The sequence below is a fragment of the Podarcis muralis genome, chromosome 1 (assembly GCF_964188315.1).
Source record: "Podarcis muralis chromosome 1, rPodMur119.hap1.1, whole genome shotgun sequence".
Taxonomy (NCBI): Eukaryota; Metazoa; Chordata; class Lepidosauria; order Squamata; family Lacertidae; genus Podarcis; species Podarcis muralis.
The window spans coordinates 82,612,735-82,634,233 of record NC_135655.1 but is presented as its reverse complement, the minus strand read 5'-3'; the positions used below and the strand labels follow the sequence as shown (position 1 = coordinate 82,634,233).

Genomic DNA, 21,499 nt, shown 5'->3' with positions numbered 1-21,499 from the left:
TCTTATGAATCATACTATGAAAGCTGTTTTAAGCTCCAGTTTTTACAGTTGAGATCCCATGCTTAATTGTGACAATCAATCAATAGTCTCTGGACTTGCTGAGGCAAAGCAAGCATGCTTTGCCACACATATGCTCAGCTGCCCCTTACAGTCAAGCTCTCCTGCTTGCCATGAGGCTATTCAGAAGGTTCTGAAGTGGGACTATTAAACAGCTGCCCCCTTCCCCCAGTCAGACTGCTGCTTCCTTTCCATTAAGCTACAGCAGGGGGAGAGATGGAATTGTAGAAGCTCTCTATAAGCTCAGCAGTGGGATCAGTGACTTTCAGCTTCCTGAGCTCATTCCCTTCCAGCAGGTTGTTCCAAGAATGCTGCAATTAAAAACTAGTGCTGAGTTTGTCCCCCCCCCCCATTCTTCTCATACCCTCTTCCTTCGTGTTATCCCTCTTTAGATTGTATTATTGATATTTGTGAGCTGCTGTGGGGACCTTTGATTTTGGATGAAGAGTAGACATAGGCTCTGCTTTGAGGCATTATGGACCATGTCTGTAGCAGAGAGCCTGCCTTGTAGGTGTAAGCTCATCCTGTGATGTGGATTTCTGTTTGCACTGGGTTCCACATCACAGTCTATGCATGGAAATCGCGCTGCCCTCTACAGATAGTCCTCTGTAGAGGGACAACAAGGGATGTAGCTGATGGGGATGCAAAGGCAGAGGTGGGATCAGCAGGTGGAACCCTTCTCTTCTCCACTTTGGGGATGCTAATCTAATGAGGGGAATGCTTGAGCAGGACTAGAGAAACATGTTTCTCCCTCTCACCCTCTCTTAGGTCCTGGGTGCAGGTATGAGAGGTCAACGGGATGCAACAGCCAAACTTCTGGCAGTGGCGGAGCTTCATGCTCTGGCATCGGGGGGCGGAGAGCAGGCAGGGGCGGGGCTGGCGTTGTCCTGGGGGCGTGGTGTGCCGCCCGTAGGGGCGTTGCGTCGGTCTGGGGGGCATGGCACTTTGTATCTTTGTATCTCTAGACAGGACCGGGGGGCATGGCGCTTTGTATCTTTGTATCTCTAGACGGGACCACCATATTTGGTAGTATGTTCCTTTCTGTTCCTTACATCGCCAGCACTTGTTATTGTTTGATTTATTTATTTTTGCAAGTTTTACAGGGGTCAGGTGCCACCTATAGTACATTTTCATAAGATTTTCCCTTATAAGGAAGCAAGCCGTGAATTTTATATATTTAGTCCATAATTCATTCCAAATATTGGGTTTGGTCGTATGTCCCAGGTCCCTCTCCCATTTTACTGTAATTTCTTTGATATCCTCCTCCTTTCTTTGCCAATTCAAAAGTAGTTTGTACATTTTTGAAAGTGTCTTTTGATTATTATATAAAATATCCTTCTCCAGATAGGATATTTTTTGTCAAATCCTTTGGTTCTTTTATCCTTTTCAAGGGCGGATTTTAGTTGATAGTACTCCAGCCAGGCTCTTCTGTTTCAGTTCGCTTAGGTCCTTTATTTTTTGGATCACTACTTATTTCCTCTACTAAATCCTTATATGTTAACCAATCGCTGTTCATATTTATCCTGTGAACCAACATAGATTCCATTGGTGACAGCCACCATGGTGTTTTGGTTACTATTGATTTTTTACTTCTCTCCCATACTTCATATACCGTAAATTTCGTTCTATAACACGCAGATTTTTTCTCCTAAAAAGTAAGGTGAAATGTCTGTGCGTGTTATTGAGCGAATGTGTGGTCCCTGGAGCTGACTCTCCGGAGCTAAGGGGCAAAATAGGCAAAAATAAGGCAAAAATAAGATCGGGCGGCGGGCGGGCGGAGGGAAGGCGGAAGCTGTTCCTTTCCTGCATTCTGCCTCAGGGTCTTACTGCCCACCAGCTTCTGTTGCTGCGTTTGCTCAAACTCAACAAAGAGCAGGGAATCCCCTGCCCTCCTGGCAAGCAGAGGGTTAAGGAAATGATCAAGTCCTTCCGTGCAGGCTCCAGCCCACCACCTCCTCCTCTCCGTGCTCTAGGGACTCGCAGGCAGCCGAAAAACACGCAAGTGGGAGAGAGAGAGAGAGAGAGAGAGAGGGCTGGCTTGGGTGGGGTGGAGGGGACTTTTGCTTTACAATGGTAGGTTTCTCATTTCTTTTCCAAAAGCAGAGAGCCCTGCCCCCAGGCCCCCTCCAAATTACAGCTTCTCCAAGCAATGTACTGCTGGAGGGAGACAGTATGCTTGTTTGGAAGAGAAACCCTGCTTCCCTGCTCGTAAGTAACAGCAGGCTGGATTGCAGAGTGAGACATGGAAATCTCTGGATTTATATGCTGTATATCAAATATCTTAATCTATACTTTCTAACGCGGCAGGTAAATCAGAATCTCCTGAGCCAGGAGGATTACAGCATCTCTCCTCTCCCCTTCATTAAAAGCCTAATACTCTTCTTTGAAGAAGTATAACGTGAGAATGTTTTTTATATATATTTTTTAAAGTTCATTTCCTCATTGTGCGCTATACACTGATAATTGCTGCCACAATAACAATTGATTGAAAATGGAATTTAGTCCCCCCCCCCTAGAGAGCTGTTCTTCAAACGTTTAGCCTTAATACAGTGGCTGATGTAATACCCTTCTGCTTCACTAGGCATTTTATATAGGGACATTAAAATTGATTTTCTACATCTTGGCAGATGAAAAAAAGTGTGTTACATGCCCTATTGCCCAAAAGTGTGCAAGCACAGAGCAAAGGTTGCAGTGACAGAGGTGGCCAAAAAAGAAATACCGTAAATAAAAAAGAAATCATACTTCGTATATCCTGTCTGTTTTATCCTTAATAGGGACTTTTATAAGCATGGATCCACAGGATCTTTGCATTGGGTCACCCCAAATTCACCATCGGATAACATAGCATGTCCATGGCTACAGCCTGCACCAAAAAAATCACGCACCCACTGTTGCCTAGGGTCGCAGTGGTGCAAAAACGTGGTTACAAAGCATGGATCCACATGGATCCTCAGGATTTTTGCATTGGGCTACTCCAAACTCACTGTCAGATCACATGTCTGTGGCCACAGCATGAACCACAAAAATCATACATCCACTGTTTCATTTAGAATATTTTTTTTCTTGTTTTCCTCCTCTAAAAACTATGTGCGTGTTATGGTCTGGTGCGTGTTATAGAGCGAAAAATACGGTAATGCCCTTCTCACAATATGATTTAAAAATCCTTTGTGGGATTTAACCTTGTCATGGCCTGTGTAGCCATGCCACCCGTACACAATATCCCATCCCTCCAGATCTAGGACTTCCGTGTTTTTAATTAATATCCAGTCCTTGTCCAGCTCGCTGCCTCAAAGTACAGTTTAAGGTCAGCGACCGCAAAGCCTCCTTTCCCCTTCAACTCTGTTAGTAGCTTAAATTTTATGCGTGGTTTTTTTCCTTGCCAAATAAACTTGGCAAGGTCTTTCTGCCATTCCTTAAAACACCTTATGCCTTTAATTTTAGGTATTGTTTGGAACATAAAAATCATCTTTGGCAAAACCATCATTTTAACTGTGGATATTTTCCCCCACAGGGACAAATTCAATTTTCCCCAGATCTCTAATTCTTTTTTTATTTCCTTCCACTTCTTCTCATAATTGTCCTTATATAAGTTTATATTCTTATTGGTGATCCAACCCCCCCCCCCCCCCAAATTTACCTTATTGGCTACCTTTAAACCTGTTGTATTTTCCAAATCCTCTTGTTCTGACTTATGTAAATTTTTCGTTAATAATTTGGATTTTCCTTTATTCAGTTTGAACCCAGATACCTTCCCATATTCTTCCAATTGTGCAAGCGTTTTTTGGATACTTTCTACTGGGTTTTCAATGGTTACGATTACATCATCTGCAAAGGCTTTAATTTTATAATATCGAGTTCCTAGGTTAATTCCTCTTATGTTTTTATCCTTTCTTATTGCAATTAAAAGTGGTTCCAAGGTGGCAATAAAGAGAAGTGGGGAAAGAGGGCACCCCTGTCTTGTCCCCCTTTCGATGCTGAACTCTTCGGTGATCTTGTTATTTATTAGCAGTTTTGCTTTTTGGTTCTCATATATCACCCTAATTCCATTAATTATTTCCCCTCCTATGTCCAGACCTTTAAAAGTTTCCAATAGGAAATTCCATGATACTCTATCAAAAGCCTTTTCTGCATCGACCAATAACATGGCCATCTTTTTACTTGGTTTCATTTCCACATACTCCAAAAGGTCAGTTATTATTCTTATATTGTTTTTAAATGTCCATCCGGTAAGAAACCCGCCTGATCTCTGCTGATTAGTTGTTTAGAATCTTTTTTAGTCTATTAGCCATCACTCCAGTATAAATTTTATAATCTGTATTCAACAGGGAGATTGGTCTATAATTTTTCATGTCTGCCAACTCCACTCCCTGTTTTGGGATTAGAGTGATCAGTGCTTCTTTCCATGATTGTGGTATATCTTTCCCTCCCAATATATTATTCATTATTCTATGTAATATAGGGAGGATTACATCTTCCAGTTTCTTATAGTACATTAATGTAATTACGTCAAGACCTGGATATTTGCCACTCTTCATTTTCTTTATTACTTGTGCTATTTCATCTATTTCTATTTTGGAGTTTAGGGCCTCTACTTCTTTTTCAATTCTTGGTAATTTATTTTGTTGTAAATACTCTTCCATTTTATTAACATCTAATTGTTCTTGTTTATACAAATCTTTATAAAAGTTTAAAAAATTTAGTTTTATTTTTACTAGGTCGGTTATTTCCTCCCCTTGGTCCAGAATTTTATTTATATTTTTTTTTGTTTGCTTTTCCTTTATCATCCATACTAACAACTTGCCGGGCTTATTGGCGGACTCAAAATACCTTTGTTTTGCCCATTTAATTTTATTTTCTACTTCCTTATTTAATATACCGGAGATATGGGATTGCAATATCTTTATTTTTTGTAATATTTCATGACTTTTTGGATTTTTGGTCAATTCTTTTTCATTAATTCTTATCTGTTTAGTTAGCTTGTGGATGTTATTGTCTTTTTTCTTCTTCAGCCTAGCCATTTGTTGTATTCCAAGACCCCTCATGTACACTTTACTTGCGTCCCAAACTACATTTATATCTGTATTTTGTTTCCCATTTATCTCGAAAAATTCCGCTAACTTGTTTTTTGCTTGCATCACCCATTGTTCGTCTCTCCATATCTCATCGTTCATCCTCCACCTTCCCTTTGTTTGCTTTTTAATTTCCATATGTATTGTTACTGGATTATGATTTGATATAGTCCTTCCCAGAATTTCTGCTTTTTCTAAGAAGAGGGTCAGCCCTTTAGAAATCCAAATAGCATCTAACCTCCCCCCTGATTTTTTAGCTTCCAAGAAGTGTGTAATATCTTTCCCATTAGGGTGTTTAATTCTCTATTAGTCATAGAGGTCAAAATTGTCCACCATCTGGAAAAAGGAGAGGGGTAGTTTACCTTCATTGGTACGTTTCCCTCTAAAAGTTCTATCCCATTCAACCAAGACCACTCCATTCCAATCTCCCATAAGAACAATATTCTCCCCAATATAGTTCCATAACTTCTTTCCCAGCTCCTTAAAAAACTCTGATTTATTATTGTTCAGGGCATATATGCCCATTATGATTATTTCCCCCCCTTCTATATTAATCCGCACTCCTACAGTTCTACCTTCTTGAGCCACAAAAAGTAATTGGGGGTCTAGGCTTGCTTTAACATAAATCACAACACCCCTCTTTCTCTCTGTTCCTGATGCAATAAACTCTAGACCCAGGTTTCTATTCTGTAAGACCCTTGTATGACTTTTGGAGATATGGGTCTCTTGCAGGCATATGATATCCCATTTTTTCCTCTTTAATACGTGATTTATTTTATGGCTTTTAAGTTTACTGTTTAACCCATTTACGTTCCAAGAAATGCATTTAAGTGCCATAAAGTCTTAATGTTCATACATCACTTTTTCAAAATTAAAGTTTAAAAATAAAGTCCTATTTTCCAGTTCTGTTACAATCTTGCTTCTTTGGCTTCTTGTGGTTTCTCCCCCCCAAGTCCTTCCAGTTTTTTTTACAAAAAGAGTCTGCTTCTTCTGCCGATCTGAAGGTCTTGCGTCTTCCTTTATAGGCAAATGTTAGCCCTTTGGGGAATTCCCATCTAAATAAAATTTTGTTTTTCTTTAGAGCAGTTGTCAGGGGTTTGTAGTTTTCCCTTTTCTTCAGGAGGTGGGTCATTATTTCTATGACTTTGTCATCTATACATAAGGTATTACTTCTACTTTTCAATAATATTTTTTCTTTGAGAAGTCTTGAGTTCAAGAAGACCAGGCAGTCTCCTGGTCCTTTTTTGGGTTTAGATTTATGTAGTTTTATCCTGAAAATTTTATCAATATCTATGATAAGTCCTTCTCCTGGACCCCCAACCAGTCCGCCAGGACTTTTAATAATTTTGTCGAAATGTCATCATCCTGGCTCTCTGGTATTCCTCTCAGACAGAGAATCATTTCTTTTTGTCTCAACTCAAGGACTGCCAATTCATCCCAAATCTCCTCCTGCATCTTCCTTAGGTCCTCTATTTCCCCCTTGTTTTTGTCTTGGATTTTTTTCAGTTCTTTTTGCTCAGCCGCCATCTTTTTGGTTATTTCTTCTTGCTTCAATGCCTTTGCCTTCACTTCTTGCACTGTCTTATCAATTTTTTTATTCTTCGTTGTCAATTGGTTCATTTGATGTGTAAGGTCCATTATAAGAGCTGAGTTTTTTTCAATTTTATTGCCCATAGTTACTACTTTCTCTTCCAGTGATTTTATGTTTCCGTATACTGAGTTTATTCTGTCCCCTAAGTCTTTCTGCATGACAATAATCAAATCCTTTACATCCATACTTGCTTCACCTTCCGCCACCAAAGTTCTCCTTGCCTGGCTGGCAATTTCAAGTTTGGCCAATTGTTGATTGCGTTCTCTTTGAACCCATTTGGGTATTTGGATATTTTTGGATGGCTGGTTATTTTGAGATTGCATTCAATTGTGTTTCGATTCCGCTTCTCTGGCTCGGATTCTATATAGTTTCCAAAGATTAAAACTATTGGGAGTTCCCCTGTGGGAAGTTTAATTGGATCTAATTTTCATGGGTAATTAATTTTATCTTTATGCTGGATATATTTGGAATTTTAATTTTTCCCTTTATTTGTATCTGATGTTTATGCTTTACAGTTCCTCTAAGCAAGTATTGGCATTGCGGGTATGGCTATATACTTTCCCTCTTGGCTGTTATATCTTTTCCTTCCACTAGTGGCCGCTGTGTCGCTCTTCCTACTACTCTCGAGTATTATGTCTCTTGGCTGTTATGTTTTCTTCTTCCACTAGTGGCCGCTGTGTAGCTCTTCCTGCCGTTCCTCACTCTATCTTTCTCTGGTGTTATAGCGGCTCATTGAAGTCTTTTCCAGTGTAGTCTTTCAGCAATGGCCACCACCCACCCCACTCAATCTGCTGACTCACTTTTCCAGCCTTCTCCTCACCTCTCCAGATCTCTGCAAGTCACTGGCAAAGAGCTCTCCCTATTTCTGTTGTCTGTTTAGCTGGTCTAAACTGTTCCCCCGCTCCAAACTCCAGTGACACTTCTTGGGTTGACTGTGTTATTTTGGGAGTGCAGAGAAGCCCCTCAAGATCTCTACCGCACTGCCGATTCTGCAGCGTTAATTTCTGTTGTGAGGGATGACCCTCTTTTAGCATTCCACTCGCAACACCTTAATTTTATCTGTTTGTTAGTTCCCCCTTTTTTTGTTTCTGATGTATTGTTGGGGCTTAAATAACCCTTTTCTCACTGTATATATTGGGAGGGAACGCTCCTTGAATTTGTGTCAATATCTTACTGGAGAGTCCAGCGCTAGCTCATGGGGTCTGGAGGCGAAGGCACCGGAGGGCAGTCTCTCTCCTTTGTGCTGAGGTTCTCCCCTAAATTTCTTCTTTTTAAAGTGTCTTAAAGTCCAGTTCTAGTGTGGGGAAACCCCTTTTTGCGCTGCTGAGCCTCTGCTCCCGGGAAATCCACCCGAGTAGGGGCAACTTACGCCTCCTGTTGCTCCTGCTTCGCCTCTCCAGGTGCCGAGTCTATCTCAAGCAGCTCAGAGCTCAAACTCTGACCAAACGCTGAGCGCACTAGTAATTTCATATCATGTCATGTATTCCAACATAGCAGCAAATAGTACAATAAAGCCAATTTTGACCTGAGTCCATGATTTGGATAAATGCAGTGTTCCTTGCTGCCAGTTCCAGATCAAAGGATGGCAACCAACAAAATAGTTCTGTTATTGCAAAGGCTTCTGGCTGTGCAATGGATCTTAACTTCTCTCTCCACTTCCCATGTCCATCCCCTAAATAAGCTCTGGGGGTTCTCCAGCCCTCTGGAGGAGATTTGGGGGAAGTATAAGGGTATGCAGGGAGAGAAGAGGGAGAAAAAGTTCTATGGTGCCAATGGAAATCCTTGAGCAAATGGAACTTCTTCATTGGACAGCACCCCAAGGGTGTGACAACACTGCATATGTAGGATGATAGTATGTTCCAACCTTCTGCTGGCTGGGTGAGGTCTGTGCTTGTTTTTGGAGGCCGGTGGCGCTGTGGGTTAAACCACAGAGCCTAGGGCTTGCCGATCAGAAGGTCGGCGGTTCAAATCCCCGCGATGGGGTGAGCTCCCGTTTCTTGGTCCCAGTTCCTGCCAACCTAGCAGTTCGAAAGCACGTCAAACTGCAAGTAGATAAATAGGTATGGCTCTGGTGGGAAGGTAAATGGTGTTTCTGTGTGCTGCTCTGGTCCTCCAGAAGCGGCTTAGTCATGCTGGCCACATGACCTGGAAGCTGTATGCCAGCTCCCTTGTCCAGTAAAGCGTGCGCTGCAACCCCAGAGTCATCCGTGACTGGACCTAATGGTCAGGGGTCCCTTTACCTTAACCTTCACCTTCTATGCAGTGGAGTTCACCTCAGCCTCAGTACTCAAGTTAAATTGCTCCATTTGAGCACCTCTCATTTTTTGGGGGGGAATGTGCTGGACTAGAGATTTGTCCCACCCTGACAAATGTGTTGAATTAAAACCAATAAGCATAAATAAATAAATAAATAAATAAATAAATAAATAAATACACACCCACCAAGTATTGCTTTAAGGATAAGGCTGACTTTCAAAGTGCTATCACCAGACTACTACTGTACTACTACTACTAATTTATTTATACCCTGCCCAACTGGCTGGCTTTCCCCAGCCACTCTGGGTGACTCCCAATAGAATATTAAAAACATGATAAAACATCAAACATTAAAAACTTCCCTAAATAATGATGTATAAGGTTGGGAGCTTTTCTCATTCTTCCCCCAAATGTTCAGGTTTTGGTAATATTTTAAAATATATTTTCCTAAAAGAAAGTATGAAAGGCAAACCTAGATTTATTCATGTCATATTTCAGTACAGAAAGAACCAGATTTGTTTTAAAAAACATTTTATTGGATTTTATAATTTTATGACACTAAAAATGAAAACCATTAAGTAAGACCTAGATTTTCAGCTGGTCAGGACAGTGTTCTTTGTGTGTGTTAGGTGTCCAGCAAGCATTCCTTCGTGAATCCCAGATGCTCAAGCAATCAAGGGTGACCAGTTCTTCATGTCATGCGTATCTTTACAGAAGTTGCAGAATCATAACTTATTCTACAGTGTGCTACATAGTAATTTTTGTCTAGGTTAATTTATTCACATGAGTGTTTTGGGTACAATCCTGCATACAAGCCACTGCATTTAGCACTACTTATTTCTATCCCCCCAATATCTTAAACACTCTTAACAGTGCATTAGATCACACACTTCAATAAAATGGCTCAGTTTGTCAGAGTTTAGTATTTATAAGCTTCTCATGCTCCACCTGAAAGATAATTTCAGTGTTTGAAATCTTCTCAAGGCATTTTTCACTTCTTTATTCCTCAGGCTGTAGATCAAGGGGTTGAGCATGGGAATCACCACAGTGTAGAAGACAGAAACCCATTTGTCCTGATCCATGGCATAGTTAGAACTTGGCCGCAGATACATGAAGACCGTTGTTCCATAGAAGACAGTGACAGCCACCAGGTGTGAGGCGCATGTTGAAAAAGCCTTTCGCTTCCCCTCTGTTGAGTGGATTCTCAGGATAGCAGACAGGATGAAGGCGTATGACACCACAATTTCCACTGAAGTGAATATGCCCAGGACTGTGGCAAATACAAAGAGAACCATTTCATGGATGCTTGTGTCAGTGCAGGAAAGCGCCAATAGTGGGGGAACATCACAGAAGAAATGGTTGATGACAGAGCCGCAAAAAGATAGCATGAAAGTGGAAATCGTTTGGGTCATTGCATTCATGAAGCCAACCAGGTAGGATCCGGCCACCATCAGAGAACACATATTGGGAGACATAGTAGCCATATACAGCAGAGGATTGCAGATAGCCACATACCGGTCATATGCCATTGCTGCCAGGAGGATGCACTCGGTGCTTGCACAGAAGACGAAAAAATACATCTGCACAGCGCAGCCTTTGTAGGAAATGGTTTTCTTCCCTGCTAAAAAATTCTCCAGCATTTTAGGGGCAATGGCTGAGGAATATCCAAAATCTAGGAAGGACAAATGGCTGAGGAAGAAATACATTGGTTTCTGGAGTTGAGGGTCGATCCTGATTAGGAAGATCATCCCAACATTCCCGGTCAGGGTGACTAAATACATAATTAATATCACAATAAAGCAGAGTGGCTTCAGTTCACGACTGTTCACTAATCCCAAGAGGACAAACTCATTTACCTTTGTATGGTTTTTGCTATCCATTTCTCTGCTATGTCTATCATCTGTTTATAGTATCCACTTTGCTGATGAAATCTGATCTGTAATTCAGGAAAAGTTTAAGTTGGTAAGGAAGCATGCTTGCAGCCTGGAGCTCTGAGAGCAGAATTCTTTGGCTGCTACCGGAGGTGGCAAAGAAAAGCACAATGCTAATGCAGGTAGACATGAGGTTGACTGGATGAGACAGAAGTGGATAGAATTTGCAGGCACTTGGGCCTCCCTTCATGGTGAATGAAGCCTGTCTGATTACAGGCAAAGTCTATAACTTTTTTTAAAAAAATTGGGGGCAGAACTAAATTAAGTTTGAAGGAAAGTGCTCTGCGGGCATGAATCCTGTCAAATTTCAAAAGGATAGCTACAGTGCTAGGTACCCTTAAATGTGAGTTTGGGGTAAGGTAAAGGTAAAGGTACCCCTGCCCGTACGGGCCAGTCTTGACAGACTCTGGGGTTGTGCGCCCATCTCACTCAAGAGGCCGTGGGCCAGCGCTGTCCGCAGACACTTCCGGGTCACGTGGCCAGCGTGACAAAGCTGCTCTGGCGAGCCAGAGCCGCACACGGAAACGCCGTTTACCTTCCCGCTAGTAAGCGGTCCCTATTTATCTACTTGCACCCGGGGGTGCTTTCGAACTGCTAGGTTGGCAGGCGCTGGGACCGAGCAGCGGGAGCGCACCTCGCCACGGGGATTCGAACCGCCGACCTTCCGATCGGCAAGCCCTAGGCGCTGAGGCTTTTACCCACAGCGCCACCCGCGTCCCTGAGTTTGGGGTGGAAAGTACTAAAAGGGATTGATTTTTTTCTGGTAAAACCATCTCCTCTCATTACAAGCTATGTCAGTCATAGTGGAGCTTCCTCTCTGCTCTCTTCCCACAGTGGCATATGATCTCCCTTCTTCCACAGCCCCACTCTAGTATTATGGCACTGTGGTATACTTAGAGACATCATTATTGCTTTCAGAAGACACTTGCCTGCATTTTTTAAATGCCTCAAGCACCACAGCATGCATCAGGGCTGTCCAATTTAACCTATGCCACCGTGTACAGATCCTGCTTTACACCCCTTTGCCTCATGATTCAGGAATCACTCTTCTATTAGATGCACCACCGATCTGATTTGGTATAAAGCAGCTATTCTCCTATATAAGTAGAAGCCTGCAAGGAGAATCTATATCTCACTAAAGATTCCTGCATTGCAGAGAGCTGAACCTTTTGGTTCCTTCCAACTCTACAATTCTGATTCTGTGAAAAGCTTTATGCACTGTGGATAACTGAGGTTTGTGCCACTTCTCTTGCAAGCTGCAAACTGTGTCCTGTTTCCAGGTTTAATCAAAATTGTCTGACATAAAGAAGTTTGCGAAAATCTTTCCCTCTGCTCAATATTTCCCCCTCTGCTCAATACAGTCCAGCTTTTCACAATTTGCAAATCTGTATTAGATGTGCTACTCTAGGGCACATTTTCTGCAATAGATTAAAGCGAGGGAGATATGCAGATCCTCTCATGTGTAGTGCCCAGTTTACACATTGCAAAAAAACATTTATTATCGCTCATAAGTAAATATAATATTGACTCACTTTTGTTCTGTGGCATTCCTGAATTATTTTAAACAACATGGATATTGGTGGTATAATCTTTTCATTTGCTAGGGATCTCTGGAAACCATTTTGTGTCCACACCAAGAGTGTAGTAGAAGTGATCTTGAAATTTCTGATATTAAAGCAGCATTCACAGTGATAGAATGGCTCTTAGAGACCTCTCTCATGTGGAATATCCCTTGTGATCAAATCTCCTGATTCCTTCTAATGTTCACCAAACAAAGTGATAAAATTGATTCTCAAGGGCTATTGCACTGATGCTCTATGAAATCTTCACAGATTCAGAGAAATGTTGGTCACTGAATGTTACCAAGATGGTAATTTTCTTTGCAAAATGTGGAATATAGGAAGCTGTCATTTGCTGAATCAGGCCCTTGCTTCATTTGTCTCAGTACTTTTTTTTCTAGAAGAAAAGGTGCTTGTAGTCACCACACAAGGGAGGGCTCTCAGACCCTGCCAGAGAATGCTCTGGGCAGAAGCTTCCCGGGTTTTGGGAAGGAGGTGAAAAAAAAGTGCCAGTAATGTGTACTGGTGTGTACCGCCAGAAAAAAGCACGAAGTATTAGATACACCAGATACAGAGAAAATATCTGACATGCTGACAGGAGCGGATGGGAATTATAATAGAACAATATCTGGAGGATTGCAGGTTCACCACTCCTGATTTACTCAGACTGGCACTGTCTCAAGCAGGGGTCCTTCCTAGTCCTACTTGGCAAACTAGGGATTGAACTGGAGACCTGAAAGCAAAGTTTGTGCTCCACTCTTCCTAGCTCTGATTCTTCCCCACTGTGTTGTGCAATATATAATAATTCCATGGAGGTATTTCCAAAATCACCCCAAGTTTGGTTCACTGGGATCCCAAGGGGAGACCCACTATTATATTATAGGCTAAGCTACAAATGTCAACATAACTCACATAGTCTGTCTGTGTAGAGGTGGAGTGGGACCACATCTGCTGGTTCCATCTTCAACCTCCACACATTCAGAGTAAGATGAGAACTGGCTCTGTGCGTGTACATAAGAACAATGGCCCATCTAGTCCAGCATTCTGTATTTACAGTGGTCAACCAGATGCCGGAGGGAAACTCCCAAGCAGGAGTCAAGCACAAGAGTAGTTTCCAGCAACTGGTTTTCAGAAGCAATGCTGTATCTAACTGTGGAGTCAGAGCATAGCTATAGACTAGTAGGCTAGTAGCCATCAATAGCCCTCTCTTCCATGAATGTGTCTAATCCTCTTTGAAAGTCACCTCATTAATTCCAATGAGGACTTAGCCACAATTCCTCTTGTCCTGCTCTTGTTCCCCTGGGAAAAACCACTCTTTAGCGATCATTCAGAGCAAACAGCGATTTGGGTTTTCTCCAGATGCATGTTTGCTCTGATTTAGCACTAAAGAATGAGTTTTCCCCCCTAGGAAAGGAGTAGGGCAAGGAGAAAACTGTTTGAACCCATGCTTTCAAGGCATGGGGCAAGTGGAAAAGTGGACAAACCCTGAGTCTACTTTAAGTAAAATTTAATTGAACACACACACATTCGTCCTATTTCCTGTACTCCCCAGTGCCCCTAAATATTGGCTCCAGAGTGTGGGGTGGTCTCCCAGAAGAGGAAAGGGGCTGCACGGAGGAGAGCAAATTGGCAAAACTCCCTTCCCTCCCTGTTAACAGAGGTATCTGCTAAAGCAATGGTCCTTCAGTGAATGCAAGAGCATCAACTGGCTCATCACCTTCTTTGTGTGCCTCCTCCACAAGATGTCTGGAGGGTGGCAACATGAGAATGGGCCTTTTCTGCAGTTGCTCCCTGTTTGTGGAATGCTCTCTCCAGGGAGACTCGCCTGGCACCTTCATTATACACCTTTAGGTGCCAGGCAAAAACATTCCTTTTCTCCCAGGACTTTGGACTTTTAAACTGCGTGTCAGGGACGGGGCAGAGGAGGAATGGTGGAGACTGCCTCCCCAGCCTGACCCTTCCAGAGATGAAGAAGACAGTTCAGAATTACAACAGAGGTTTGAGGGAGATGACAGCTCGGAGGCAGATGAGGGGAAAAGCTGGGAAATAATGGGAGAAGAGGGGCGACAACTGACGGACACAGTGTCTTTAGAAAGCATTCCATTCTAAAAACCTTTGTCAAAAAGCAGAATCTTTCCTGCTCAGAATTTTAGATCATGATAAGAGAGGGAAATTGGAGATTGTTTATGTATGTGACAACAGCAGCAAGAATCTTATTAGCACAAGTATGGAAAACAGAGGAAACGCCAACAAAGGAAGAATGGCAAGCCAAGCTTATAGACTACGCGGAATTGGCGTAGGAGAGGATACATGAGAGAGACAACATCGATTTCAAAAAGGAGTGGGAACCATTTATAAACTATATAAAAAGACAGTATAAAGACCCATTGGAGCCATTGGAGCCATTGGCAGGTTTTGACTAAACTTTCACAACAATATAAGAGGTAAAATCAGCAGGGTATAGAATTTGTTTAATAAATCAATACAGAAATATGGGGGAAGCCAAAGGGGGGGGGGAAGGGGAGAAATATGGATATATAAATTGTTCAGTTAAGATTTGTGGAAAATTTGTTGTTATAATTTGAAAATTCAATATATATATATATATATATATATATATATATATATATATATATACCACAGCTCGCCCCTATACACGAAGCCAAGCCAGAGCACAACTAAGTGCAGTACATCCATCTTCTCAGAAAAACTCTTCACAAAGTTCAAGAGGTCAAGACACAAAGGCTTTAGCAACTAATCCACACCTAATGACCCACCTAAGTGGTACTCAGGATATCACTCAAGAAATCACTCAAGATATCCCTCAAGCAATTAAGGAACAAAAGAAGAAAAGGCACACTAGCCTGGGAACTTCCTCTCTGCCCAGAACATTGGAGGCTATACACCACACCTCCTCAACAGTATTTATAGGAACTCAAACACTGAGATCCTGCTCTGTTCCAGTAACAAGAAGCCGAAAGCACCAGCCTGAAGATGACGAGTGAGACCTCGTCGAAACGTCGCCTAGACACCCCAACTTTTACACGGGAAGACACCCGAGGACACCAAAACCTGCATTCCTGTACCCGTGAAAATCTACGAAAGCATATATATATATATATATATATATATATATATATATATATATAAATAAATAGAAAGCATTCCAGACCCCCCTCTCCCAGAATCCAGTGAACACTGAAAGTAGGAGAGCAGAGAGCTCAGAGGGCACTTCTCAGCACCCATAGTGATGATGCATGAAGAGAGAGAGGGAGGAGGTGAAGACTCACTTGGGGCAACGCCATTATTCCAAGAGGTTGCATTTCCAAGCCTATCTTTGTGGATATTGAATAAAAAGCAGTTGGTAAGAACTTTTCCTTGTATTATCCATTCCTGGCAACCTGCTGGGGGGGGGGGTTGGATCCTCTAATGCCTGACACTTCGTGCTTTTTTCTTCTTTATGCATTGATTCTGAATTGGGACCCAGCATGGTGCATACAGAAGCAGAGCTTTGCTTAAGAGAAAAAGGTGGAAGGGAAACAATAACACTTTACCCAATTACTTTCGCCAAATAAGATTTTTATACAGTGGTACCTCAAGTTAAGAACTTAATTCGTTCCGGAGGTCTGTTCTTAACCTGAAACTGTTCTTAACCTGAGGTACCACTTTAGCTAATGGGGCCTCCTGCTGCTGCCGCACGATTTCTGTTCTCATCCTGAAGCAAAGTTCTTAACCTGAGGTACTATTTCCAGGTTAGTGGAGTCTGTAACCTGAAGATATAGATATCCTGCATTTGAAATTTAAATAAATAAATAAATAAATAAATAAATAAATAAATAAATAAATAAATTCTACCCTGCTTCTTTTCCCTGGATTGTCTCACTAGATCTGGTTGTGGATGTGTTCCATATAGTATGAGCTAAGCACCTCCCTTGCCATTTTGGTAGCATTCATTAGTTGCCCTTGACTGGGGAGCTAGTTACTACTGTTGATGGAAATTATAGAGGCATATATGTGAAACTGTCAGTAAAGCTGGTTAGCTGATTCTGACTATAAGTGATCAGGGAGGCAAGCAACCCACAGCTTAAAAAATCTACGAAAACAAAATAGGAAGTTTAATTGCTAGGATATTCACACAACAGTGTATGCAATTCCCAGGATCAGGGGTATTCAGGTGCCTCAGGGACACTATCCCAGACGCCACCAAATGGCATTTAAGACCTCTTGGTCTACTTACAGATTCTGAAAGCAGAGAAGAAACCACACAGTATACTCCAGGTAAGTTTGCTAATTGAGGAGCAGAAAACTAAGGCTAGAGTTACATGTTTTGCCACTTTGAGGTAACTGTTTGCAATCATTTGACCATGGTGAACCATGTGGGATTTTATGTTGAGAACATTAACATCACAGACCAGCTTGATTACTGAGAGTTACCAAATCCAGAGTGGTTCAAAATCCTCCCAAACCATTCTCTGAGAGCCAGTGTGGTGTAGTGGTTAAGAGAGGTAGATTTGTAATCTGGGGAATCGGGTTCGCGTCTCCGCTCCTCCACATGCAGCTGCTGGGTGACCTTGGGCTAGTCACACTTCTCTGAAGTCTCTCAGCCCCACTTACCTCACAGAGTGTTTGTTGTGGGGGAGGAAGGGAAAGGAGAATGTTGGCCGCTTTGAGACTCCTGAAGGGGAGTGATAAAGCGGGATATCAAATCCAAACTCCTCCTCCTCCTCCTCTTCTTCTTCTCAGAATCTTATTTCATGAAGACTATTCTGAAACATGAATCCATCCAGGCACACTGGCTTGGCTCTGGAACCATGGGTGCCTGGGGCCGTGCACGCTGTGGGGGCATGTGCAATTGATGTCCCATGTGCCCGCTGCTGCATTTTGTAGGTGTCTGATTCCTATATGGGGAATTTTGTGGGTGTTTGGGCACCCAAGACCTTGACACCTATGAATCTATCTTGAGCCCAATCCAACAGCCGAATATGATTGAGTTACTTGTACACAACTTAAAAGAGCAGAATTGAGTCTTCTAGTGATTAAATGTCACTCTGACTATCCACACTGTTTATTGCCTCACTTCAGCTGCCGGAAATTCTACAGTGCTTATTTTAATCTTTACGCATTTATAAAAATCATTCAGTAAAAATAATGAGAATTACATGCAATGAAATAAATAATATATTTGTACCATTTAAATTAGGGGTGACTAACTTTCATCCTGAGGGCCAAACTGATAGTAAGCCATCTCTCTGTGGGAAATATGCCAAAGTTTGTTGTGGCCATTGTATATGTGCATCGACACATGCATACATGTTTATTGTGCATACAGATCCCCCCCCACAATAATAAATAATAATAAAATTTTATTTATATCCCGCCCTCCCCAGCTGAAGCTGGGCTCAGAGCGGCTAACAACAATAAAAGTAACACAGTTTACATAAAATCACAATCAATTAATTGAAATGCATTCTAAAATCAATTCATTCTAAAATCAATTCAAAATCAACTTAATGGCAACCATTGGGCTAGAGTTCTATGAGGATTACAGAAGGAGAGAGGGGGTCAGACTGTGCCTTGGCCAAAGGCCTGGTGGAACAGCTCTGTCTTTGTCAAGTCCCGCAGGACCCTAGTCTCTTGTGACAGAGCGTTCCACCAGATCGGGGCCATGGCCGAAAAAGCCCTGGCTGTGGTTGAGGCCAGCCTAACCTCCCTGTGGCCCGGGATCTCCAAGATGTTTTTATTTGAAGACCGTAAGGTCCTCCGTGGGACATACCAGGAGAGGCGGTCCCATAGGTATGAGGGTCCTAGGCCGTATAGGGCTTTGAAGGTTAAAACCAGCACCTTAAACCTGATCCTGTACTCCACCGGGAGCCAGTGCAGCTGGTATAGCACCGGGTGAATGTGATCTCGCAGCGAAGACCTCGTAAGGAGTCTTGCTGCAGCATTCTGCACCCGCTGGAGTTTCTGGGTCAGTCTCAAGGGCAGCCCCACGTAGAGCGAGTTACAATAATCCAGTCTGGAGGTGACCGTCGCGTGGATCACAGTGGCTAGGTCAGGGTGAGAGAGGTAAGGAGCCAACTGCTTAGCTTGGTGGACATGAAAAAATGCTGCCTTTGTTATAGCTGCAATCTGCGCCTCCATGGAAAGGGAGGTGTCGAAGATTACACCCAAACTCTTAATGGATGGTGCTGGCACTAATTGCACGCCTCCCAAGAGATGGAAAGTGCATTTACGTCCGCCACATTCACAGCTCAAATACATTGCAAATTTTTTTACAATGGGACTGACATATGAAAATGGTGTGAACCCAATAGGATGTGAACCCATAACCCCCGTTCCAGGATTGTACTCAAGTAAACTGTTAAAAAGCACATTTGTTTGCTTTTTTTTCTTGCCTTGCTAGGAAAAGTCAGAAAGAAAATTCCAGAGAAAGCAAACGTCCTTATCTCAGCATCCATTGGAAAAAATAATGGATAAAGGAAATCATTCGGTGATAACAGCATTCATTTTTCGGGGATTCACAGATAATCCAAAAATGCAGCTCCCTCTTTTTATGGTCTTCCTACTGATTTATGTCATCACTGTAATCTGGAACGTTGGGATGATTGTCTTAATTTGTGTTGAACCTCAGCTTCACAACCCCATGTATTTTTTCCTGGGCAACCTCTCATTTGTTGACCTCTGTTATTCCTCAGTCATTGCTCCCAAAATGCTGGCTGACCTCTTAGCTGAGAGTAAAAGTATTGCTTATAATTCTTGTGCTATACAGCTATATTTATTTGGCTTATTTGCTGATGTAGAATGCCTTTTGCTGGCTTTGATGGCCTATGACAGGTACGTGGCCATCTGCAAGCCCCTTCACTATTCGGTTCTTATGTCCAAGAGAGTGTGCAGACAGCTGATGGCTGTAGCTTACTTCATGGGCATCGTGGATTCAATGATACACACTTGCTGTACATTCCGGCTACCATTCTGCAGGTCTAATATCATCAATCATTTCTTTTGTGATATACCTCCCCTACTGGCACTCTCCTGTTCTGACACATACATCAATGAGATTCTGATATTTACCTTTCTTAGTTTCATTATAGGAGGCAGCATTGGCATGATTCTTGTTTCCTACATCTATATCTTAGGCACAATCACAAAAATGCACTCCACTGCCGGCAGGCAGAAAGCCTTTTCTACCTGCGCCTCTCACCTTACGGCCGTTGGGCTATTCCATGGGACAATGCTCTTTATGTATTTTCGGCCCAGCTCCAGCTATTCCTTGGACCAAGACAAATGGGCTTCGGTGTTCTATACGGTAGTGATCCCTATGCTCAATCCTCTGATCTACAGTCTGAGGAACAAGGATGTGAAGGATGCCCTGACAAAAGCACTTGACCACATAGAAGTGGTTTTGCTTCAGTATAGTCCTTGGCACACAGAAAGAAAAGGGGATGGTAAAAGGTAAAAGACCCCTGGATGGTTAAGATTAAGAGGTGTGACATTCATCTCGCTTCAGGCTGAGGGAGCCGGCGTTTGTCCACAGACAGGATTGGGAAAGGATATGGAAGAAAGGGGTTAAGTTCACTGCATGTACGATGTTAAAGGAAAATATTATGAAGATGATGTATATACTTGACCCCTGTAAAACTAGCAAAGATTTATCGCAATAGTGATAACCTTTGTTGGAAATGTAAAGAAAAAGAAGGTCCTTTTTTCCATATGTGGTGGACTGGTCCCAAGGTGAAAGACTTCTGGGAGAAGATTTATAATGAACTGAAAAAAATGTTGAAATATTTATTAAGAAACCAGAGACCTTTCTTCTTGGAATTACAAAAAAGATGTTAAATTATTTTTGTATGCCACAATGGCCACCCGAATATTACTTGCTAAAAATTGGAAAACACAAGAATTACCAACAGTGGAAGATGATGGACTTTTCGGAGCTAGCTGACCTGACTGACTGGAAGAATCCACGACCAGAAAGAAGAGGAGTTTCAAGAGGACTGGAGGAAATTTAAGGACTATTTGAATAAATATCGTAATATAAAAAAATATAAATTACTTGAAAGAAACAAATAGGCCTAGGATTAAACTAAGTTATAATTAAATAAATGGGATTTAGAATATTAAGAAAAGTGAATAAGACGGACTGTAATTGGAAATTGTTTTAGTTTAATAATGATATTGGAAAGCTGTTACTTTTAACTACAAGGAAACTCAGAAGGGAGGGACTAGAGGAAGTCAACCAAGATGTTTAAAAGGTTGGATTTGTAAAGAATTAAGTTTGATGTTATTGTTTATCTGTCTATTGTTCCTTTTTTCTTCTTTCGTTCATTGATGTATTTTTCTTTTTTTCTGTTTTTGTGTGTCATTCTGCTTTGTGGTTTTTGTTATAATTGTGCAAAATCTAATAAATTTTTATTAGAAAAAAAGAGTCATCTAGTCCAGTGTTTCCCAACCTTGTGCCTCCAGCTGTTTTTGGCCTACAATTCCCATCATCCCTTGCCACTGGTCTTGCTAGTCAGGGATGATGGGAGTTGTAGGCCAAAAAACATCTGGAGGCACAAGGTTGGGAAACACTGATCTAGTCCACCCCGCTGCAATGCAGGAATCCTTTGTCCAACGCTGGGTTCGAACCCATGACCTGGAGATTAATAGTCTCATGCTCTACCAACTGAGCTAGGTGCATTGCATAGGACTATGAAAAAGGCATTAATCAATTTATTATGTTTGGCACAGAAGCAGAACCAAAGTCAAAGTGAAATATGCTGTGCTGTGCAGAGGGAAAATACTGTAATTGGACTTGTGGGAACCAATCTCAAAGGCCCTACAGATTTCATATGGGGTGAAAAACTGAGAACACTTTCTGGAAATTCTAGAGGCCAGAAAGCCAGAAGTGCAGGTATGAAGAGCTCACTCCCAGATGCTTTTTGCATTTCTGACCAGAAACATAGAAGCTTGCAGAATGTACATCAAAGAGTAGGCCTATTGGAATGAATGTACAGTGGTTGCGATGAATGAATGAAGGTACCTCTGGTTGTGAAC

The 21,499-nt window shown here is 42.0% G+C and overlaps 2 protein-coding genes across 2 annotated transcripts; one reads left to right on the top strand and one right to left on the bottom strand.

Annotated features, from left to right (window-relative positions):
- Positions 1–4,257: 4,257 nt before the first annotated feature.
- LOC144325789 (olfactory receptor 5AR1-like) lies at positions 4,258–10,853 on the bottom strand. Its single transcript, XM_077920307.1, has 2 exons — positions 9,950–10,853; positions 4,258–4,316 (listed from the first exon to the last, which is right to left on the bottom strand). The coding sequence occupies exons 1-2, from the start codon at positions 10,851–10,853 to the stop codon at positions 4,258–4,260; spliced, it is 963 nt and encodes a 320-aa protein (XP_077776433.1).
- An 8,073-nt stretch (positions 10,854–18,926) lies between these two features.
- Positions 18,927–20,231, top strand: LOC114584377 (olfactory receptor 5AR1-like). The gene is made up of 2 exons (XM_077933280.1): positions 18,927–19,841; positions 20,202–20,231. The coding sequence occupies exons 1-2, from the start codon at positions 18,933–18,935 to the stop codon at positions 20,229–20,231; spliced, it is 939 nt and encodes a 312-aa protein (XP_077789406.1). The 5' UTR covers positions 18,927–18,932.
- Positions 20,232–21,499: the final 1,268 nt, after the last annotated feature.

Excerpts from the sequence above, each read along its gene's own strand:
- LOC144325789 (XM_077920307.1), bottom strand. The coding sequence starts at position 10,853 with ATGGATAGCAAAAACCATACAAAGGTAAATGAGTTTGTCCTCTTGGGA. Across the intron at positions 4,317-9,949 it reads AGTGAAAAATGCCTTGAGAA|AACTAATCAGCAGAGATCAG; the intron begins GATTTCAAACAC and ends AAGATTCTAAAC.
- LOC114584377 (XM_077933280.1), top strand. The coding sequence starts at position 18,933 with ATGGATAAAGGAAATCATTCGGTGATAACAGCATTCATTTTTCGGGGA. Across the intron at positions 19,842-20,201 it reads TGAAGGATGCCCTGACAAAA|ACTTCTGGGAGAAGATTTAT; the intron begins GCACTTGACCAC and ends CCAAGGTGAAAG.